We start from the raw sequence: 18,122 nt of genomic DNA on the forward strand, positions 1-18,122 counted from the left end.
AAACCATCCCAGTTAGTATTGGGCTAGTTAAAATCCCCTACTATTACTGCCCTGTTGGTCTTGCACGTCTCAGAGATTTACCTACAAATCTGCTCTTCTATCTCCCTATGACTGTTTGGGGGTCTATAGTACACAGATGGGAAGTCTGCCTTTTTGATGGTACTACAGGCAAAGAAGGGGAGCATTAAGGAAATTAGTGAGGTGATGGCATTGTCTTGTTACTCACAGGATCTGCCACTGCAGATTATTCTTATCACAATTTTAATTTTAAAAAATCAAAGCACCACTCAGCAAGTAGGGGTTGCTACAACTGGCCTCAGCATCTCTGCCATAGTTCCCTTTCACGTTTGCTATCTAGTCACCTTCCTAGAAAATGTGCACGTGTGAACACAGGACAAGGATAAGATTGGGTTCAGCCTCAGTGATGAAGCCTCCTTGGAGGTGAGTTACTTCCTCATACACTTTTTCATTAGTATTAAGAAGCCAAGGTGAAAGGTCACGGTCCACAGTGCAGGACACAACCAAAGTTGGGAACTTTAGGAGAGAAGATGAGATAAATCAAATATAGTGATCAATCTTGAGTTTTAAAAGCCTGTATATTGTTGAAGTTAGGGAAGAATGAGAGAAGTAAGGAGATCCACAAGTTTGAATTCCTGAGAAAGAATGAGTTAGAATAGGAATTGGTGTGATGGATTTTGATCTCAACAGTGGGAAGGTGCAGAGAGAAGGAAGGATATGTAGGATTGAAGTTTAAGAGGAACAGGAGAGGAAATTCAGAGGGAGAAGAAAAAGTACCTGCATTTTCATTTGGCACTTTTCATGTCCTCAGGAGTTCCTAAAATGCATTTGCCCTGTCCAGGTATGTAAGAGAAATTCTTAGAAATTAATGAAAAATAGGAAACATTATTTAACTTTTGTATAGATTTAGGTAGTGCAGGGATTGTTCTTGAGAGGAAAAGAAGTTTTGGCATGAAGAAATTGAACTCATTTTTTTTTTTTAGATTTTAGAGATACAGCACTGAAACAGGCCCTTCGGCCCACCGAGTCTGTGCCGACCATCAACCACCCATTTATACTAATCCTACACTAATCCCATATTCCTACCAAACATCCCCACCTGTCCCTATATTTCCCTACCACCTACCTATACTAGTGACAATTTATAATGGCCAATTTACCTATCAACCTGCCAGTCTTTTGGCTTGTGGGAGGAAACCGGAGCACCCGGAGAAAACCCACGCAGACACAGGGAGAACTTGCAAACTCCACACAGGCAGTACCCGGAATCGAACCCGGGTCCCTGGAGCTGTGAGGCTGCGGTGCTAACCACTGCGCCACTGTGCCGCCCCATCATGTAGGCAGCGCTCGCAAAATAAATAAAATAAATAAATTCATAGCCATTTGGTTAAACGGAAAGTGCCCTATGGCCTGAAAGAATGATTAGTCACTCACCATATGGTTAAATGGGCAGCACAGTGGCGCACTGGTTAGCACCGCAGCCTCACAGCTCCAGCGACCCGGGTTCAATTCTGGGTACTGCCTGTGTGGAGTTTGCAGTTCTCCCTGTGTCTGCGTGGGTTTTCGCCGGGTGCTCCGGTTTCCTCCCACCACCAAAGACTTGCAGGTTGATAGGTAAATTGGCCATTATAAATTGCCCCTAGTATATGTAGGTGGTAGGGGAATGTAGGGACAAGTGAGGATGTGGTATGGATAATGGATTGGAGGCCCAAAAGAATGGATTAGTGTAGGATTAGTATAAATGGGTGGTTGATGGCCGGCACAGATTCAGTGGGCCGAAGGGCCTGTTCAGTGCTGTATCTCTAAATAAAATAAATAAATAAAAATAAAATGGAGGAACATGAGAGTTCCATTAGCAATCAAAGGAAACAGTGGGATTGAGAATGATGATAAATTAAGAAGAGCGAGGAGTAGAGGTAAAAGATGGGAGCTCCTGACTGAACTTCTGAAAGAGATAAAGGAACTATGTTGAAAGAATTCAAAGAAATAAAATCTTCGTTGCCTTATCAAAGGGCATGGAGGAGATCAAATTTAATGATTCAACTATTGTACCTGTGACAGGAATAAAGGTTGTGAGCACTCGAGGCATATGAACTGAAGGATGTTTTTAAATATAGAATAGATACATCAGAAAAATGTGTGCATGGGGTGGATGACAAGGGAGGAGGTCAAAGATGAAGAATGACCACTTGGGCAAGGTACTGGATGACTACTGGCACTCATAGAAACATACTTTATTTGGAATTACCACTGTCGTCAGGAAACAAGTGAGAGAGACGTTAATATGAGATGAAACCATATTCTAATTGTTGTTGGGAAAAGAAAGATTGCAAGACAGTTCAATAACCCTGGTTCAGCCCAATGCTGGAAGCACCAGAAGGACTTCAGCGGTTGAAGAAGCCAACTCAGCACCACCTTCTCAAGGGCAATTAGGGATGGACAATAAGTGTTGGCCTTGCCAGCAATGCCCACATTCCATGAATGAATAAAAAAAGAATGCTGTTTTTAAAGTTTTTGTCATGGGTGAAATTAGCCCAGTTTTGCACATGATAATCGTGACATATTTTCTCCATATCTATTAATGTTTAAATGTAGAAAATGTACAAAGATACTGTGATGTTCAAAGTTGTTACAAGGCTGGTTAGCAAAATTGAGGCTCATAGGCTCAGTGCCCAATTGGATAAAAAAAGATTGACTTAAGGACAGATTCATGGTAAATGGTTGTTTTTCAGACTGGAGGACGGTAGACAGTGGTGTTCTCCAAGCGTCAGTGCTGAGACCACTGCTTTCTTTGCTATATATAAATGGCTTATATCTTGGAATACAGAGTAGAATTTCAAAATTTGCCGATAATACCAAACTTGGAGGAGTGGCAAACAGTGAGGATGATACAAACTGCCTACAACAAGCCATAGATAGGCTAGCAGGATGAGCAGACAAGTGGCAGATAGAATTTAATACAGACAAGTGTGAATTGATGCACTTTGGCAGAAGGGATAGGGTGAGGCAATATAGATTTAATGGCATAGTTCTAAAGAGTGTGCAAGAACAGAGGGACCTGGGGGTGCATGTGCATCAATCTTTGAAGGTGGCAGGACATGTTGAGAGATTGGTTAGTAAAGCATATGGGATCTTGGGCTTCATAAACAGAGGCATTGAGTACAAAAGCAGGGAAGTTGTGCTGAACCTTTATAAAGCTCTGGTTAGGCCTCAACTAGAGTATTGCATCCAGTTCTGGTCACCACACTTCAGGAAGGATATGAGGGTCCTTGAGAGGATGCAGAGGAGATTTACCAGAATGGATCCTGGGATGCAGGATTTTAGTTACAAGGTTAGATTCAAAAAATCGGGCTTGTTCTCCCTGGAGCAAAGGAGATTGAAGGGAGATTTGATAGAGGTGTACAAGATTCTGACAGGCTTAGATAAGTTATAAAAATAAAAAATGTTCCCATTAACTGATGGCACAAAGACTAGGGGACACAGATTGAAGGTTTCAGGCAAGAGATGCAATGGAAATGTGAGGAAGAAAATTTTTATGCAGCGAGTGGTAATGACCTGGAATACGCTGCCTATGAGGGTGGTGGAAGTGGAGATGATCAGTGATTTCGAAAGGAAATTGGATGAGAACTTGAAGGAAATAGACTCACAAGGCTATGGGGATTGAGCGGGGGAGTAGGACTGACTGGATTGCTCTGTGGAGAGCCGGCATAGACTCGATGGGCCGAACGGCCTCCTTCACAGCCATAAATGACTTTATGACTCTATTACATGTTAGTGATTTATCTTCTATCTATGGATTTCTATAAAGATTGATGATCTCCACACTGAGGGTTCTCCCCTGTTCTGCTTTTAGTGACTCTTCTGTTCTTGTTCCAACAGTGCACTGTGTGAAATGGGCAGCACAGGAAGATTTGGACATGTGAAGGGGGGAACGTGGTGCATGAAGTGAAGGAAGTCCAGGGTAGGCACAGCATGTTGAGAGAGAGCACCTGGAAGGAGAGCAGCATCAGAAGAGAGCAGGTGTGTAGTGGGGGCAGCACGGGGGGAATTTAGTACGTGGAAAGAAGATAGGTCAAGGCCAGTACTACATGTTCAGAGAGACTGGCATGGAAGTGAGTGTCAATGGCATGAGTTCAGGAAGAGAGCAGCAAATGGACTACCCTACCCATTATGGCATTATCTGGACCCATGTGAGAAGAATCTTGACCCAATGATAGGCCTACCCTTCCAGATTCTGGAATTTGCTGTCTGAAACGGTGGTAGAGGCAGAAACCCTCACAACATTTAAAAAGTACTTGGATATGCACCTGAAGTGCCGTAACCTACAAGGCTATGGACCAAGAGCTGGAAAGTAGAATTAGCTTGGAGTGGTACTTGTAGGAGGGGCCAAACATGATGGGCCAAATGGCCACAGTCCATACTGTAAATTTTTATGACTATATCATCATCGCATCTTCGGAATACTGCAAACATGTCTGGCTTAGGTATTGGTATAGCCAATTTGCCACAGAGGTTTGACTTGGTTCCATTGTTTCATCATTAGTTACCAAACAGCAAACATCTTCCCCGCTCTCACACCTATCACCACCCCCACCCCCACACCACCCCCCTCCCCCCACCCCCATCCCCGCCACCACCACCCAACTCGCCTTCAGGGTAATCATTAATTGGTCATCAAACAACCAACAAGAGCAAGATTGTACCCTCATTAGGAAGATAGCAGATACCAGGAACTCTTTCTGAATAACACCACTCACCATACAACAGAACATCGAAAGCATATGGCAGCATAGGGAAAAGATGGTGCATGTGGTGGCAGCAGGGTAGAAAATATGGAGACAGCAATGTATAGTGAGGGTAGAATTTTGACGGAACAGCGGGAGTAGAATCCAAAATCTACAGAAAGCTGTCCGCGGGGACCCTGGCATGTGGAGGGTAGCATCAGCAGAATAAAACAAAACATAAGAATTAATAACCATCTCAAAATTAAAATTATCTAAGTCTCTGACTAGTTTCACCAACAGTGAGAAGATGGGTGCAGAGGGCACATCAAATTTAGGAATTAATATTGTCGTGAGTGTAAGAGTGATTTTCCAATAGAACTCAGACTGATTCCATAATCAGTGGTCCTGGCTGCAGGTCAAAACAATGAAATAATCCACCAATAAATCCAATAAGGAATTCGAGAGAATCGTCTTTACCCAAGAGTAGTTTGACTTTGGACCTTGCTACCACATGGAGTAGTTGAAGTGAATAGTTTCAAAGGGATGCTAGGTGAGTACATGAGGAAGGAAGAAATAGAAGAATATGCTGATAGGATTAGATGAGACTGGGACGAGGCTCATGTGGAGCATAAATCATGGACCAGATGGACCAAGTGGCTGTTTCTGTGCTGTAGATTCTCTAATTCTATATAATAATGATGCATATTATGCATGTATATTATTTATAGCATACTGTATTGATACTGTAATAGCATTATCCCTTTGTTAGTAGGAGGACCATTTCTTTAAAAATTCTTTCATGGGATGCGGACAGCGTTGGCAAGGCCAGTGTTTATTGCCCATCCCTAATTGCACTTGATGATGAGCTGCCTTCTTGAACTGCTGCAATCCGTGTGGTGAAGGTAATGCTACAGTGCTGTTAGGTAGGGAATTCCAGGATTTTGAGCCAACAACAATGAAGGAATGGCGATATATTTCCAAGTCAGGATGTGTGTGACTTGGAGGGGAACTTGGAGGTGATGGCATTCCCATGATTGCCCTTGTTCTTCCAGATGGTAGAGATCATGGGTTTGAAAGGTGTTGTTGAAGAAACCTTGGCAAGTTGCTGCATCGCATCTTGTAGATCGTACACACTTCAACCACAGTGCACAGTGGTGGAGGGAGTGAATGGTTAAGGTGGTGGACGGGGTGCCAATCAAGTGGACTGCTTTGTCCTGGATGGTGTTGAGCTTCTTGAATGTTGTTGGAGCTGCACTCATTCAGGCAAGAATCACAAAATCACAGAATTGTTACAGCGCAGAAGGAGGCCATTCAGCCCATCATGTTCACACCAGCTCTCTGAAAGAGCAACTCCCTCAATTCCATTCCCCTGCCTTCTCCCCATAACCCTGCACATTCTTCCTTTTTGTATAACTTTCTAATTCCCTTTTAAATGCTTCAGTTGAACCTGCCTCAACTACGTTCTTAGGCAGCGCATTCCAGACCTTAACCACTCGCTGCATGAAAATAGAGTGCAGAGTATTACATCACGCTCTTGACTTGTGCCTTGTAGATGGTGGAAAGGCTTTGGGAGGCAGAAGATGAGTCACGGACTGGTCAATGGTGACCCCCGAGATGTTGATGGTAAAGGATTCATAGAAACATAAAAACATAGAAAATAGGAGCAGGAGTAGGCCATTCGGCCCTTTGAACCTGCTACACCATTCATTATGATCATGACTGATCATCCAACTCAGTAGACTGTTTGCCCCATACCCTTTGATCCCTTTAGACCCAAGAGCTATATCTAACTCCTTCTTGAAAACATACAATGTCTTGGCTTCAACTGCTTTCTGTGGTAGCGAATTCAATGATGTTAATGACATTGAATGCCAAGAGTTAGACTCTCTCTTGATCTTCCCATTTGTATAACTGATCTAAATCCTTCTGCCATTCTTTAAGTGCATCTTCAACCTCTACTGCTGCCTTTATTTTAGTGTCATCTACAGATCTGACAAGCTTCCAACAGGTTTTGACATCAAGGTTATTTAAGTCAATTAGAAGCAACAGGAATTCGAAGCAGTGACCTCTGCAGGACTCCATTTACACCATCTCTCTCAGCGACATCCCCTAACTCACACCCAGAGTGAACAATTTCCATGTCAATCACCTAAGCAAGAGTGCCTATTATGAAATACTAACTGGATCTAGCACATGCTGGATCTACCACAAAATATGGACTGGATATACCTAAAACGGAAGCCTAGAAAGGACTGAAGAAACTGTTCATTCAACATGTTCTTGAGCTGACCATTGAGTAATCCTGATGCCTACTGCCCTTGTTATGAGAACTGTTTCCACTGCATGTGACTGCACATGACATTCCACACAAGTGTTACAGGTACAGTCTTCCTATATGTTTTCTAACAGAAACATGAAACTTGCTACTTTCATATTAACTGTGAATTTGCACACTGGCTAACAATTAGACAAAAAGAATTCCATTTCTATACATGAACATACAAAAAATGACAGGTGAAGAGCAAATGGTCCACATTGCCTTCCCTACATTATCATTGTGTAACTTCTGCAAACATCAACCTTATCCATTGTCTTCCCTACCACCACTGCCGACCCCTCTTCACCAATCCCCCATCTACCCACAATCAACCACGCAATCCCCTGGAAGAGACAAAAACAAAATAGAGAAAATCTTTAAACCAATTTAGGATTAAGCTCTGGAAAATTCCTCTCAGACCCCCTCAGAAAAGAAACAAACAAGCTCTGTCAGACCATAGTGACTGGAAGACACATCCCCCAATACCCACCTTCCTTCTACATATAGTTGTGTTGTTCACACTCACGAATTTGTCCAGCTCCCTCTTCAATGTTTGCAGTAACTCTGCACAGGACGGCAGCTTGTTCCAGAGGTTGATGGCTCTCTACAAAAAGAAGTACCTCCATATGTCTAACCATGCTCAATGGTTACCCAAAGACTCTCAATGACTCTTACACTATAAGAACCAGATCTTTCTCTCACTCAGTAGTATTGAGTGTGCAATTCTGCATAGTGTAAAAAGGTACTTGGCATTGGGCCTACCCAAGTGCATAATACTGCACTTATCTGTATTAAAAGACATCTCCCAGATATAGACTCCTTCTCCCATCACACCTACATCTGCCTGCAATCTATTTTTCTCATCTAAGATCCTTACACCCACATGTATCTTTGCACCATCCATAAACTTGAGGTCATTTCCCTCAAATCCTTCAACAAGATCCTTGATAAAGATGGGAAGACCAATGGCCCCAACCTCTGCATAAAAGAGACATTAGGACAAAAGCTTGGTCAAAGAGGTAGGTTTTAAGTAGCAATTTAAAAGAGGAAAGAGAAATAGAAAGGTGGAGATATTTTGGGAGGGAATTCCAGTGCTTTTAGCCTAAGCAGCTGAAGGCATGACCACCAATGATGGAGCGATTAAGATCAGGGATGATCAAAATGCCAGAATTTGAGGAGCACAGAGATCTCAAAGGGCTGTAAGGCTGTAGGAGATTACACAGACAGGGAGGGGTGAGGCCACAGAGGGATTTGAACACAAGGATGAGAATTTTATAATCGAGATGTTGCTGGACTGGGAGCCAACGTAGGTCACCAGGCACAGGGGTAATTGGTAAACAGGATTCAGTGCAAGTTGGAATAAAGCAGCAGAGTTCTGGGTAAATTCAAGTTTCCAGAGTGTGAGAGGTGACCAACACTAAATTTTTTAAATGGCATCAAAAACAAATATTATTTTTAACATTAATATAACATTTTGTGTGAGGGCACTGTAACACCAAAGACACAGTGATATTGGATGGCAGGATGTGAAACCATTGTATATTATATTTATTTTATAGATTAGGGACAGTGGAATTGGAAGCTGCTGCAGGATCTATAACAAGAACAGATGTTGCATGACATTGATGTCAGTGGCTGTTATGAACACAAAAGATCCAGGAAATTCATGCTTCGGTGCAGGGGGCAGCAGAGGCAAGCCCAGAGCCTCTGCATGATCAAAAGAAAAATGTTTCTTTAGTATGTAATCTGCTGCCAAAAAAAACTTTGTCGTGCTTTACTACCAACCAAATGATGCCATATCCACCTGTCTTTCTCGCTCTTACACCTGCACAATGCTGCCTGTGCAATATAGTGTTCCTGCTGCACAGCAGTAAGGAAAAACAACAAAGGAAGGCTGTTTTAGTAAGTGCAAACTATGCACAACTAATGCTAAGAAATAACAAATAGCTGCAGAGACTTTAAGGTTATGATTCAATGTTGGGGCTCTTTTAATATGCATCAAACAACTGAATTCCACTCTCCACTCTTGCATTTAAAACATTAGAACTGGATTGAATTACTAAGTCACTGCCAACCATTTACTAATCTAGATTTAATTCAGCAATATTATGAGTGCTAAGTTTATTGGCTGCCTGATGATGCAATAATGCACTATGCAATCTTTACGTAGTCACAAAATGGGAAGAAAGTCAGGTGAACTAATGTCACAGGACATCAACAACCAACTTCTAATAAATCACAAGCAGAAAGAGGAAAAAGCTGCCAATGAGAAATAAGACTCGAAAAGACTGGAAATTCACAGCATGTTCCTCAGCATGAAATAGGGAAAAAAAGATGGATTAGTGTTTCAGACTGATTTCGTCGGATGCTGACATGCCTTTTCAGCATTCTTTGCTCTTATTAGAAGTATCACATGGATGTTGTAGAATTACGATAGCATTAAAAAAAGTAACCAAGTACCAATAGAATGAGAACTTACGGACCCGGAACATGAACATTCATTTCGACTATTGGTAAGTTTAAAAGTGGAGAAGAGAATTGGAAGAATAGAAAAACAAAATGAAGGAGGAGAGAAATAGGAGATGGAGAATGGGTGAGAAAATAGGGGAAGAAGCAAGAGGAAATTCAGGAAACAGGATTGTCATTATACTGCATCTACTGGTGTGGGACTGGTGGGTGTAGATTGCAATGTACAAAGTACAGTTATACTGAAAGCTATGTGTCATTAAAAGGAAAAAGACTTCGCATTTAATAGTACTTTTGATGACCTCAGAACATCCCAAAACACTTTACAGCCAATGAAATATTTTAAAGTGTTGTCACTGTTGTAATGTAGGGGAAATGGGATCCAATTTGAAAACAAAAACTTCCACCAATAGAAATTAAATAAATGGCCAGATAAATGTTATCCAGGACACTGGGAAAACTCCCCTGATCTTTTTCTTTTTTTCCCTCAGTACTACACAAGCCTTGATTATGTGCTCAAGACTCTGGAGTCAGGCTTAAACCTACAGTCTTCTAACTCAAAAGCAAGAATGCTGTCATTGAGCCAAGGCTAACACTGGCAAGTCTATGATTGAGCCCAGTCAGGACAAGGCTCTGGGTGTGTGCACTTTGAAGCATGGGCAGAACTCTGCTCCCCGAGCTGGTAAAGTTTTAATGTTTTGGCAATATAACAGGCTGGAGTGCCTTCACATTCATAACATCAAAATGAATCTGCTTTAAATTATATGGTTTCAGACTGTTCATAAAAAGAGCTTAGGGTGGAGCTCAAGTTTATACCACACCTGATGTGAAGTCAGAGGCAAATACAATTCTTGAGGCAAAATGTGCTTGCTAGGGAGTCAGATCCTTGATCTGACAACAACAAAATACTCCGGATGCTGGAAATCTGAAATAAAGAACAGAAAATTCTGGAAATACTCAGCAGGTCTGGCAGCATCTGTGGAGGGAGAAACAGCGCTCATGTTTCAGGTTGATGACCGTTCATCAGAACCTTGATCCGACACCTGAATTGATGGTATAACAACAGACTAATTGAAGTTGAGAGCACATTTCAAATGAGCAACTATACATAACATCATGAAATCACAGTGCCATTTCTCAACACCAGATCTCTTTGCTGTATAAACTGCCACACCATGTTTGGCAATGAGGCTTTTTAATTTTGTTTTGATTTACTTCTCTATTTCTTCAACAATATATGAATTTCTTCAAATGTAAGAATGAGCAATGTACATCATCGTACAAAAATCTCAGCAATACACTTTTCATTAAATGTGTTCAGGTTTAATATATTGTACATTTAAATCTAATTGATAAAGTACAACAGCAATAACTGATCTGACAAACAAAAAACAGCTCCTCTTCTGTGGCTAAGTGGTTCTCTCTCAGCCAGGGTATTTAACCAGCACTGGAACCATTTATTGCCTTGGACAGACCTGACAAGTGTAAGTTCTCACTTTGTGTTACTATAAATCATACAAGCCACAATCTTCCTTTATATTATAAATCACAGATAAAAAAAAACAGAACAAATTTGACAATGAGATAATGCAAAAGCAAGTAAAATATGATTCTGATGAAAAAGTAATAGCCATCTATGCTGCAATGCTTTACTAATCAAAAACATGACTATTAATATAAGCACGTGGGTAAAAAGGGAAACTATGAACTCTTCCAGTTGTGAAGAAGGATCTGTTACCTGTATTTTTTTTTCCAATTGCTGATCTACCCGCTGTGTATTTATAACATTTTTTGTCTGTAATACAAGTATTTGCTATTATCTTTCTGTTTTAAGCAGTCCAGAAATGACAGTTGCATATCACTGGATTATGATGAGCAGGGCGGTTGGTTTATGTTGCCTGATTAAGTCAAGCTCCAGTTCTTATTACATGGAATTGTGGGATGACCAACAGCAGTTTGGGGATCAATCCCAACCAGTTAGATCATGGCTGATTTGTATCTTAACCTGATCTACCTTGCTTCCATAAGCCTTAATACCTTTACAAAAGTGAAAATCTGAAACAAAAACAGAAAATGCTGGAAGCACTCAGCAGATCTGGCAGCATCTGCAGAGGGAGAAACAATTAACTTTTCAGGTCCCCGACCTTTCATAAGAACTTAATAAACATGCATAACAAAAATATATCAATCTCAATTTTGACATTTTCAGTTGGCCCCCAGCCTGAACAATTTTTTTTTTATTAGGTTGGGGGGTAGAAGGGAGTGAGTGAGTGTGTTCCAGATTTCCACTACCCTTTGTGTGAAGAAGTGTTTCCTGACATCATCCCTGAATGGCCCAGCTCTAACCTTCACCACACTTTCTAACTCACATACAAGTGTGAAGCAGCATAAAGTAGCAACGTCTAAAATGTTAGGGAACAGAGGGAGGGGAGAAACTATGCGGAAATATGCTGCTCGGTCCAAGTGATCCTTGCAGCCGGAGTTGTGGAGTTAAGAACAGACAATGGGACTTAAAATGAGGAATGGAGTAGAGATTTTAAAAAAGTTTTATTTGAAATTTCAGGAAATGTATCCATTTTGGTACAAAATATTTAGTCACTCTCGGGCATAATTAACTGCTAATTGATTACAAGAAGAATTCCCGCATCTATGTAAAAAAAAAAGTACATTTATGTTTAATGACATCGATACAGTTTAAAGCAACAGCAACAATAAAAAAGCTTCTGAAATCCCCCTCTATGCAGTATTGCTCCTATAAACGGTGCCTCGGGCTTTGCCTAGGATTAGCGTTAGCTGGCAGACTGTTTTCATTCCCCACAGCGCACTTCTCGCCTTCAGGTCCTGGGCATCCATCAGCCTAATGGGACCTGAGTTTGCAACTGACAGGGAGAAGGGAGGTGGGGGGGGGGGGGGGATCTGGGGGGGGGGCGTGGGGGAGGGAGCTGGTCGCTGTTGATGTCACAGCCAAGAGACAGTCATGATTGGATCTAATTATAATTTGCAGCAGCAAATAGACGAGCTTCTCTGCACGATTGGCTTCAAAGTGGATAGTGCCAAGAGAGAGAACCTAATAGAAAGTAGGGTTGTTGCTATCAAAACCCGCCAGAGAAAGCTGGAGGTTGCAGCTTTTAATACAAGGGCCGGCTGACGGCTGGCTTGTAAATCAGTTTTAGTCAGTGTAATCTCACTCTCCCAAGTGTTTAATGAGGAAAGGGCAGCTTCAAAAGCAAAGGTATAGAGAAACAACAGGGAGAAAGCAGAGACGGCTGTAGAGGTTGAAAGTGTAAGAGAGGAGGGGGAAAGTGAGTCACAAATAATCGACAAAAAAGTGGAGTCGAAGAGAGAGAGAGAGGGGGGGAAGGAGAGACACACATATTTAAAGGCACCCTGAAGCATTGTATTCTCCAAACCGCGGCAATGGCATCAGTGCTGGTGAGCAACAGAGCTTCGGGAACTCCGGGCAGCCAGCTTAAATGCAAGTTCAAAAGGAGGAGAAGGAGGAGATCGAAGAGGAAAGGTAAGATACGTTTCCTCATGTTTGAAGAGCGTGTGTCATTTCAGACCTGGGCTCTATGATGCTGGCAGACTGAGTGAGCCCTGTCACCACTCCACCTTTCTATTAGCTGGAGATAACAAGATATATTCCAGGCAGTCGGTAGATAAAAGTGTAATTGATGAATAATTGAAGAGAGCAGTGTTTATCCAGTCACTGATTGTTGGCGCGGTCACTTATGTTTCACGGATCTGGAGGAAGGGAAACCGAGATAAGTGATGGCTTTTGACTGTAGGTATTTTTCCATTCTCCTGACTATAAATGACGGTATATGTTATTGTCTAGTGCCACACGGAACAATCTGGTGGTGTGAGGAGGTATTAAATAAATCATATTTTATACGCCAGGAACAACTATCTCTTGTCTGCGTTCATCCTTCCTCCGCAGTGACAGTTCATGTTTATGTGGCTTGGCTGTACCCTGTCCACTTATAAAACTAAAGTTGACAGGTGCGAATTTCCCCTCTTGGCCGCTGCTCTGAGCTTAAAAGACAGGGATGCCAAACCAGTTTTTAAGGAAAAAAATATTTTTGCAAGTGTTAATGTGGCTGAAGTTGACATTTGAAGTCGAGGCGTCATTTCGGGTCTATGTGTGGAGCTAGTTCCAAGAAAGGATGGGGAACGTTTGCCCTTACCGTCAGTTAAAGGCAAATTCGGACTAAACTGGTAAAGCGTGCTGGGAATTGAGGCGAATTAAGTGGAGAATCGAAGTTAGAAAAAGCGAACCGAAACTGGAAATTGCAAAGAAAACCCTAACTCCAGTTTAGGCGCTCTAACTCATAAACAAATCCGAGCAATGGCCTGATAATAGACAAATTGGTACTGAATCCCAGTTGGTGCTGCCTTCACTACCGATGGTTAGCCACCTCTGGGAGAAGTAAATGCCATTCGAAGCAACTTGTGCATCTATCCCCACCTATTGCTGAGACCTGAAGTTCGCTGCAGTTAGGCTTTTGCTTTTTTTGCCATTTCAAACAAAACAAAATCCCACCGCAAAAATACCGTAGGTTTGACGCCAGCTCCAAGTCGCCATGGAAACACAACATAAACAGAAACTTGTTTGTTCCCTGAAGCTTTTACCTTTTAAGTTCTAGGATTTGTTTTGAAGAATAACCTTCCCAGTACTGAGTTGAAACCTGGGTCTGTATTGAATTTACAAGAAGGTAACACTTCTGCCCACCTCCTCCCCACCCACCCCCCCCCCCCCTCCCCCCGCGTTCCCAACAGCCGTATTGGTCATTAAGTTAATTTTTTAAAACTGTCCTGGTTCTAAAAAAAGAACTAAATAAATCCGCGTCTGAACTGGAGCCAGCAGTTTTAGCCAATATCGTCACAACTGCAAGGAATCTGCGCTGTGCCGGGGTCAAACTGGTCTAGTGTAGACTCACAGTAACTGGAAAAGCCACACTGATGCCACAGATTCTGGACTACATTAGATTTATTTAAGAATACACCTTGATTTGCGCTGAACTGATTCACATTCCCTTACAGCCCCGGCGACAGTCTCACAGTCTCACAAACTTCAGACCGCTGTCCCGTAAGAGCTCACTGCGCATTTTGTGTGGGATGAATTTGGTCCTGACAAATCATATCTTAAGGAGATTTCGCACTTAAACTTTTCTGGTATTTTTAGGGTTTATTCTGCCATTTCTCTGCTACGCTGTAACAGGAATGCATGACCAGAAATTTCTGATGATTTTAAAAATGTATATCTGAAGCTGTATTCTCACAATCCACCCCTCCTGGTTTGTTTTGAAAATGATGTTTGAAATATGTAGAATTGTACCTCTGAAAAATACTGCTCAAGTAGGCTCACAAAGGGCAGAACGCATATAGTCGCAATAATTCATTTTTGGCCCGGTTTCTGGTTGCTTGTTATAATTTTCTTCCAAACTAAATATTTGGGAGGCTTCAGAAAGCTGCAGCGGCATTTACACCTTAACAGGAGGGAAAAACTAAAGTAGAAGAGGGAGGAAAGTGAGAGACAGAGTGCAGCAGACGAAAATAAAACAGGTTACAGTGTAATGGGAAAGGACATCGATAACAGCAGGGCAACTCCGAGCACTGAAAAGATGGCAATAATGATAGACTAATGACGGAGGATAAAGACTGGGTGAAGAGATAGAGAAAATAACGGGAGATGAACAACAAATTGATCAAAAGAGATGGTGTAGGAAGATGAGTCTTGGAGATGACAGCATGTGGGGGTTTTTTTCAAATTATATTCCCATGAAAAAATAATATTGGAAAATCGCACCTAAGAACTGAACTGCAGAGGCTGAAGAAATAAATGAGCATGTTTGTTCTTGTCCGGGATAGACCTCTCTCCAGAGTCAGGCAGGCTCGGCTCTTGCAGATGTGCCCCCGCTTATCGCCGATGTACTCGGCTGACAGCTGAAGAAGGAAAGAGTGGATTTGATGATAAAATTAAATCTTTATTCCCCCTCTAATTCTTCCACGCTTTTACTATCGCCCTTCATTCTCAGTGATCCGTGTAATGACAGTAATTTGAAGATTGCATCAAGGGCATTAGCAAGTGATGGCTGAACTCAAAAAAAAAGTCCAGCAAAAATTGCCCTAGCTCCATGTACCCTAAGTCGGTGTTGCTACAACGGGCTCCCTCCCCACTTGCCTCCTCCACTTTACCCCGGCCTTATTCCTGTCGTTAGTGGGAGATTTCCACCGTGCAGTCCGGGTTTCCACACCAAACAATCCCTTCCCTTCACTCGTGCGGAATAATTCAGGCACCCATGGGTTTTAAATAGCTTGCTGAACGGCGCTTAGCTCCTAGTTTCCTTGATTGATTCCCGGCCGTTGGTTTTACTGCTGTAAAAATACAGCTTTGAATTTTAATTGCTTGCAATAAAAGGACTGGGAGAAGTACTTAACAAAACTCACACTATCTGCGGTGATAGTTTTTATGGATAAAACAATCCCTCACCCTCACACTCCTTCTCACCCTCACACTCCTTCTCACCCTCACTCACTCCTTCTCACCCTCACTCACTCCTTAACTGCCTCGCCAACCTCACCCCTTAGTTCTGACTGAGTCCTTTGTGTTGATTTTCTTTTGACACTGACCCCCTCCGCTGCTTGATATTGTGATCTCTTCACTCAACAAGAAAGGTTCTCGGTCGAAACGCCGTCGATTCTGGGGAAGAATGGTCCGGCGGTCACACGCTGTTGTGACTTGAGACAGAGTTCTCGCATTTCCCAGGAAGTATTTAGTTGAGGGGTCCGACGGCAGGGGTGTGAGCAGTTTGCCTTAGATTCAGCACTGTCTTTATAGAGATGAAGATAGAGCAGAAAAGAGGATGAAAGAAGCGAGTGAACCTAAAAAGGGGAAAGCACCGAAGGAATGAAGTAAGTGCAGGGATGGGCAAGATCACACCACGTATCCCGAGTAAAGTTGGCCAAAAAAAAAAAGGCATGGAGCTATTGAGAACATAAGTTAACATCTGTACAGCCCTCCTGGTGACGAGAGCAGTGTGTCAGCCTAGTTATGCCAGAAGTGGGGAATGAGTAGAAAAGGGAAGCAAAAGCACTAAGATTTTTTTTAGGAAATCAGGTGCAGGCATTTAGGGAGAGGGAGCTCCAGAGAACGGGCTACAGTGGCTGAACGAACGGCAGCTGGTGCGGAGGGAGAAGACAATGGGAACTAATCGGTATTATATGCTCTGAATGACTCCATGCTGTCATCTGTTCCTGCTTCTCAAACAAAAATCCCCATAAAGACGTTAATTCCATCATTACACTTCAAAATGTAATCCAAAATGTTCTTCACTTCTCCCATTTGATAAATACAATTTGATTTTTGCCTTTAAAGATTTGCAGTTGTGCACCTGTAGAAATGGCACAAAAATGTAACTTTACAAAATACAAAGTTACTTTACAAGACAGCAAATCAGCGGAATTTAAAGGTGATTAATCCTGTCGCCATACTCCAGTGGTGGCACATGGCTTAGCAAATTGAGGGTCATGGGTTCACGCTCTAAGCCTGGTTGATGGCTGAACTCTGCTGCTCTCGCTCAGCCTGGCTCTCAGTTGAGCTGATGGCAGTGAAGATTTCCAACTGAGTGAGCAGGAAAGGCTGTGAGGAGCAGCCTAACTCTGCACAAGGACACCTCCCGTCAGACAGAGAAGTTTGAAAGCATCTCCCCTCTACGCTAAAGGGAGAAGCCCCGACAGTGGGTGGCAGCAGAAGGGAAGTAAAGGAGGAAAATCGGATCTGTGGTTCCGCATAGCAGAAAATAAACGTCCATGTTGAGTGTAAAATCGCCTTGTAACAAGAAGCAAACGGGCAGGACTATAACAAGTTGTGTTTTGAGACTGAAGATTATTTACCGAGAAATGTATTTACCGAGAATTACGGGAATGTTATAAAAACAGAAAATGCTGGAAATCCTCAGCAGGTCTGGCTGCATTGAGAGAGAGACAGAGTTCACATTTCAGGTCGATGAAAGATCACAGACCTGGAAGGTTAACTCTGTTTCTCTCGCCACAGATGCTGCCAAACTTGCTGAGTATTTCCAGCATTTTCTCTTTTTAATTCAGAATTCTAGTGTTTCCCTTTTTGTATTACGGGAATGTTAGGAGGAAGCTCTATGATCAGAATTGGTGAGATAATACTTCCGATCCATGTAAAGAAAGAGAATTTCATTTTGAAATCATTCTCTCAGGAGGGAGCTTTGCCTGGGAATTGGGGTGCATGGTCGCCGTGATTTTCCATCCAGTAAAGTAATGGATGGAATTCATTGGGATGAATGTTGTGCTTCCAGTGGGTAAGGCTCTGCGCTGTGTAATTGTGTAATGGTGTTTTTTTAAGAATTAAGCATGTCAAAACAGGTGTCATTTTCAAACACATCTGATTGAATCTCATTCTAAATCATGGGGTTTGATTAATGACCCCTTGCGTATCTCCTACAGCTTTTTTGAAACCTAGCTTCTTGAATGTACAGGCTGTACCGGATACATCTTACTCTGGGTGAACTTGCAATACTGAAGAGATTCACAAAGGAGTATGTGCTGAGTGGAAGTCATTGTGT

General features: G+C 42.3%; 1 protein-coding gene across 1 annotated transcript in view; it reads left to right on the top strand.

The window, feature by feature from the left end:
• The first annotated feature begins 12,942 nt into the window (after positions 1–12,942).
• The window catches only part of adarb2 (adenosine deaminase RNA specific B2 (inactive)), a 706,833-nt gene continuing 701,653 nt past the window's right edge, over positions 12,943–18,122 (top strand). Inside the window, exon 1 of the mRNA XM_068051905.1 lies at positions 12,943–13,042. Coding sequence (XP_067908006.1) covers positions 12,943–13,042 — 100 coding nt within the window. The remainder of the gene's footprint in view (positions 13,043–18,122) is intronic.

This window comes from Heterodontus francisci, chromosome 2 (assembly GCF_036365525.1).
Source record: "Heterodontus francisci isolate sHetFra1 chromosome 2, sHetFra1.hap1, whole genome shotgun sequence".
NCBI classification, from domain to species: domain Eukaryota; kingdom Metazoa; phylum Chordata; class Chondrichthyes; order Heterodontiformes; family Heterodontidae; genus Heterodontus; species Heterodontus francisci.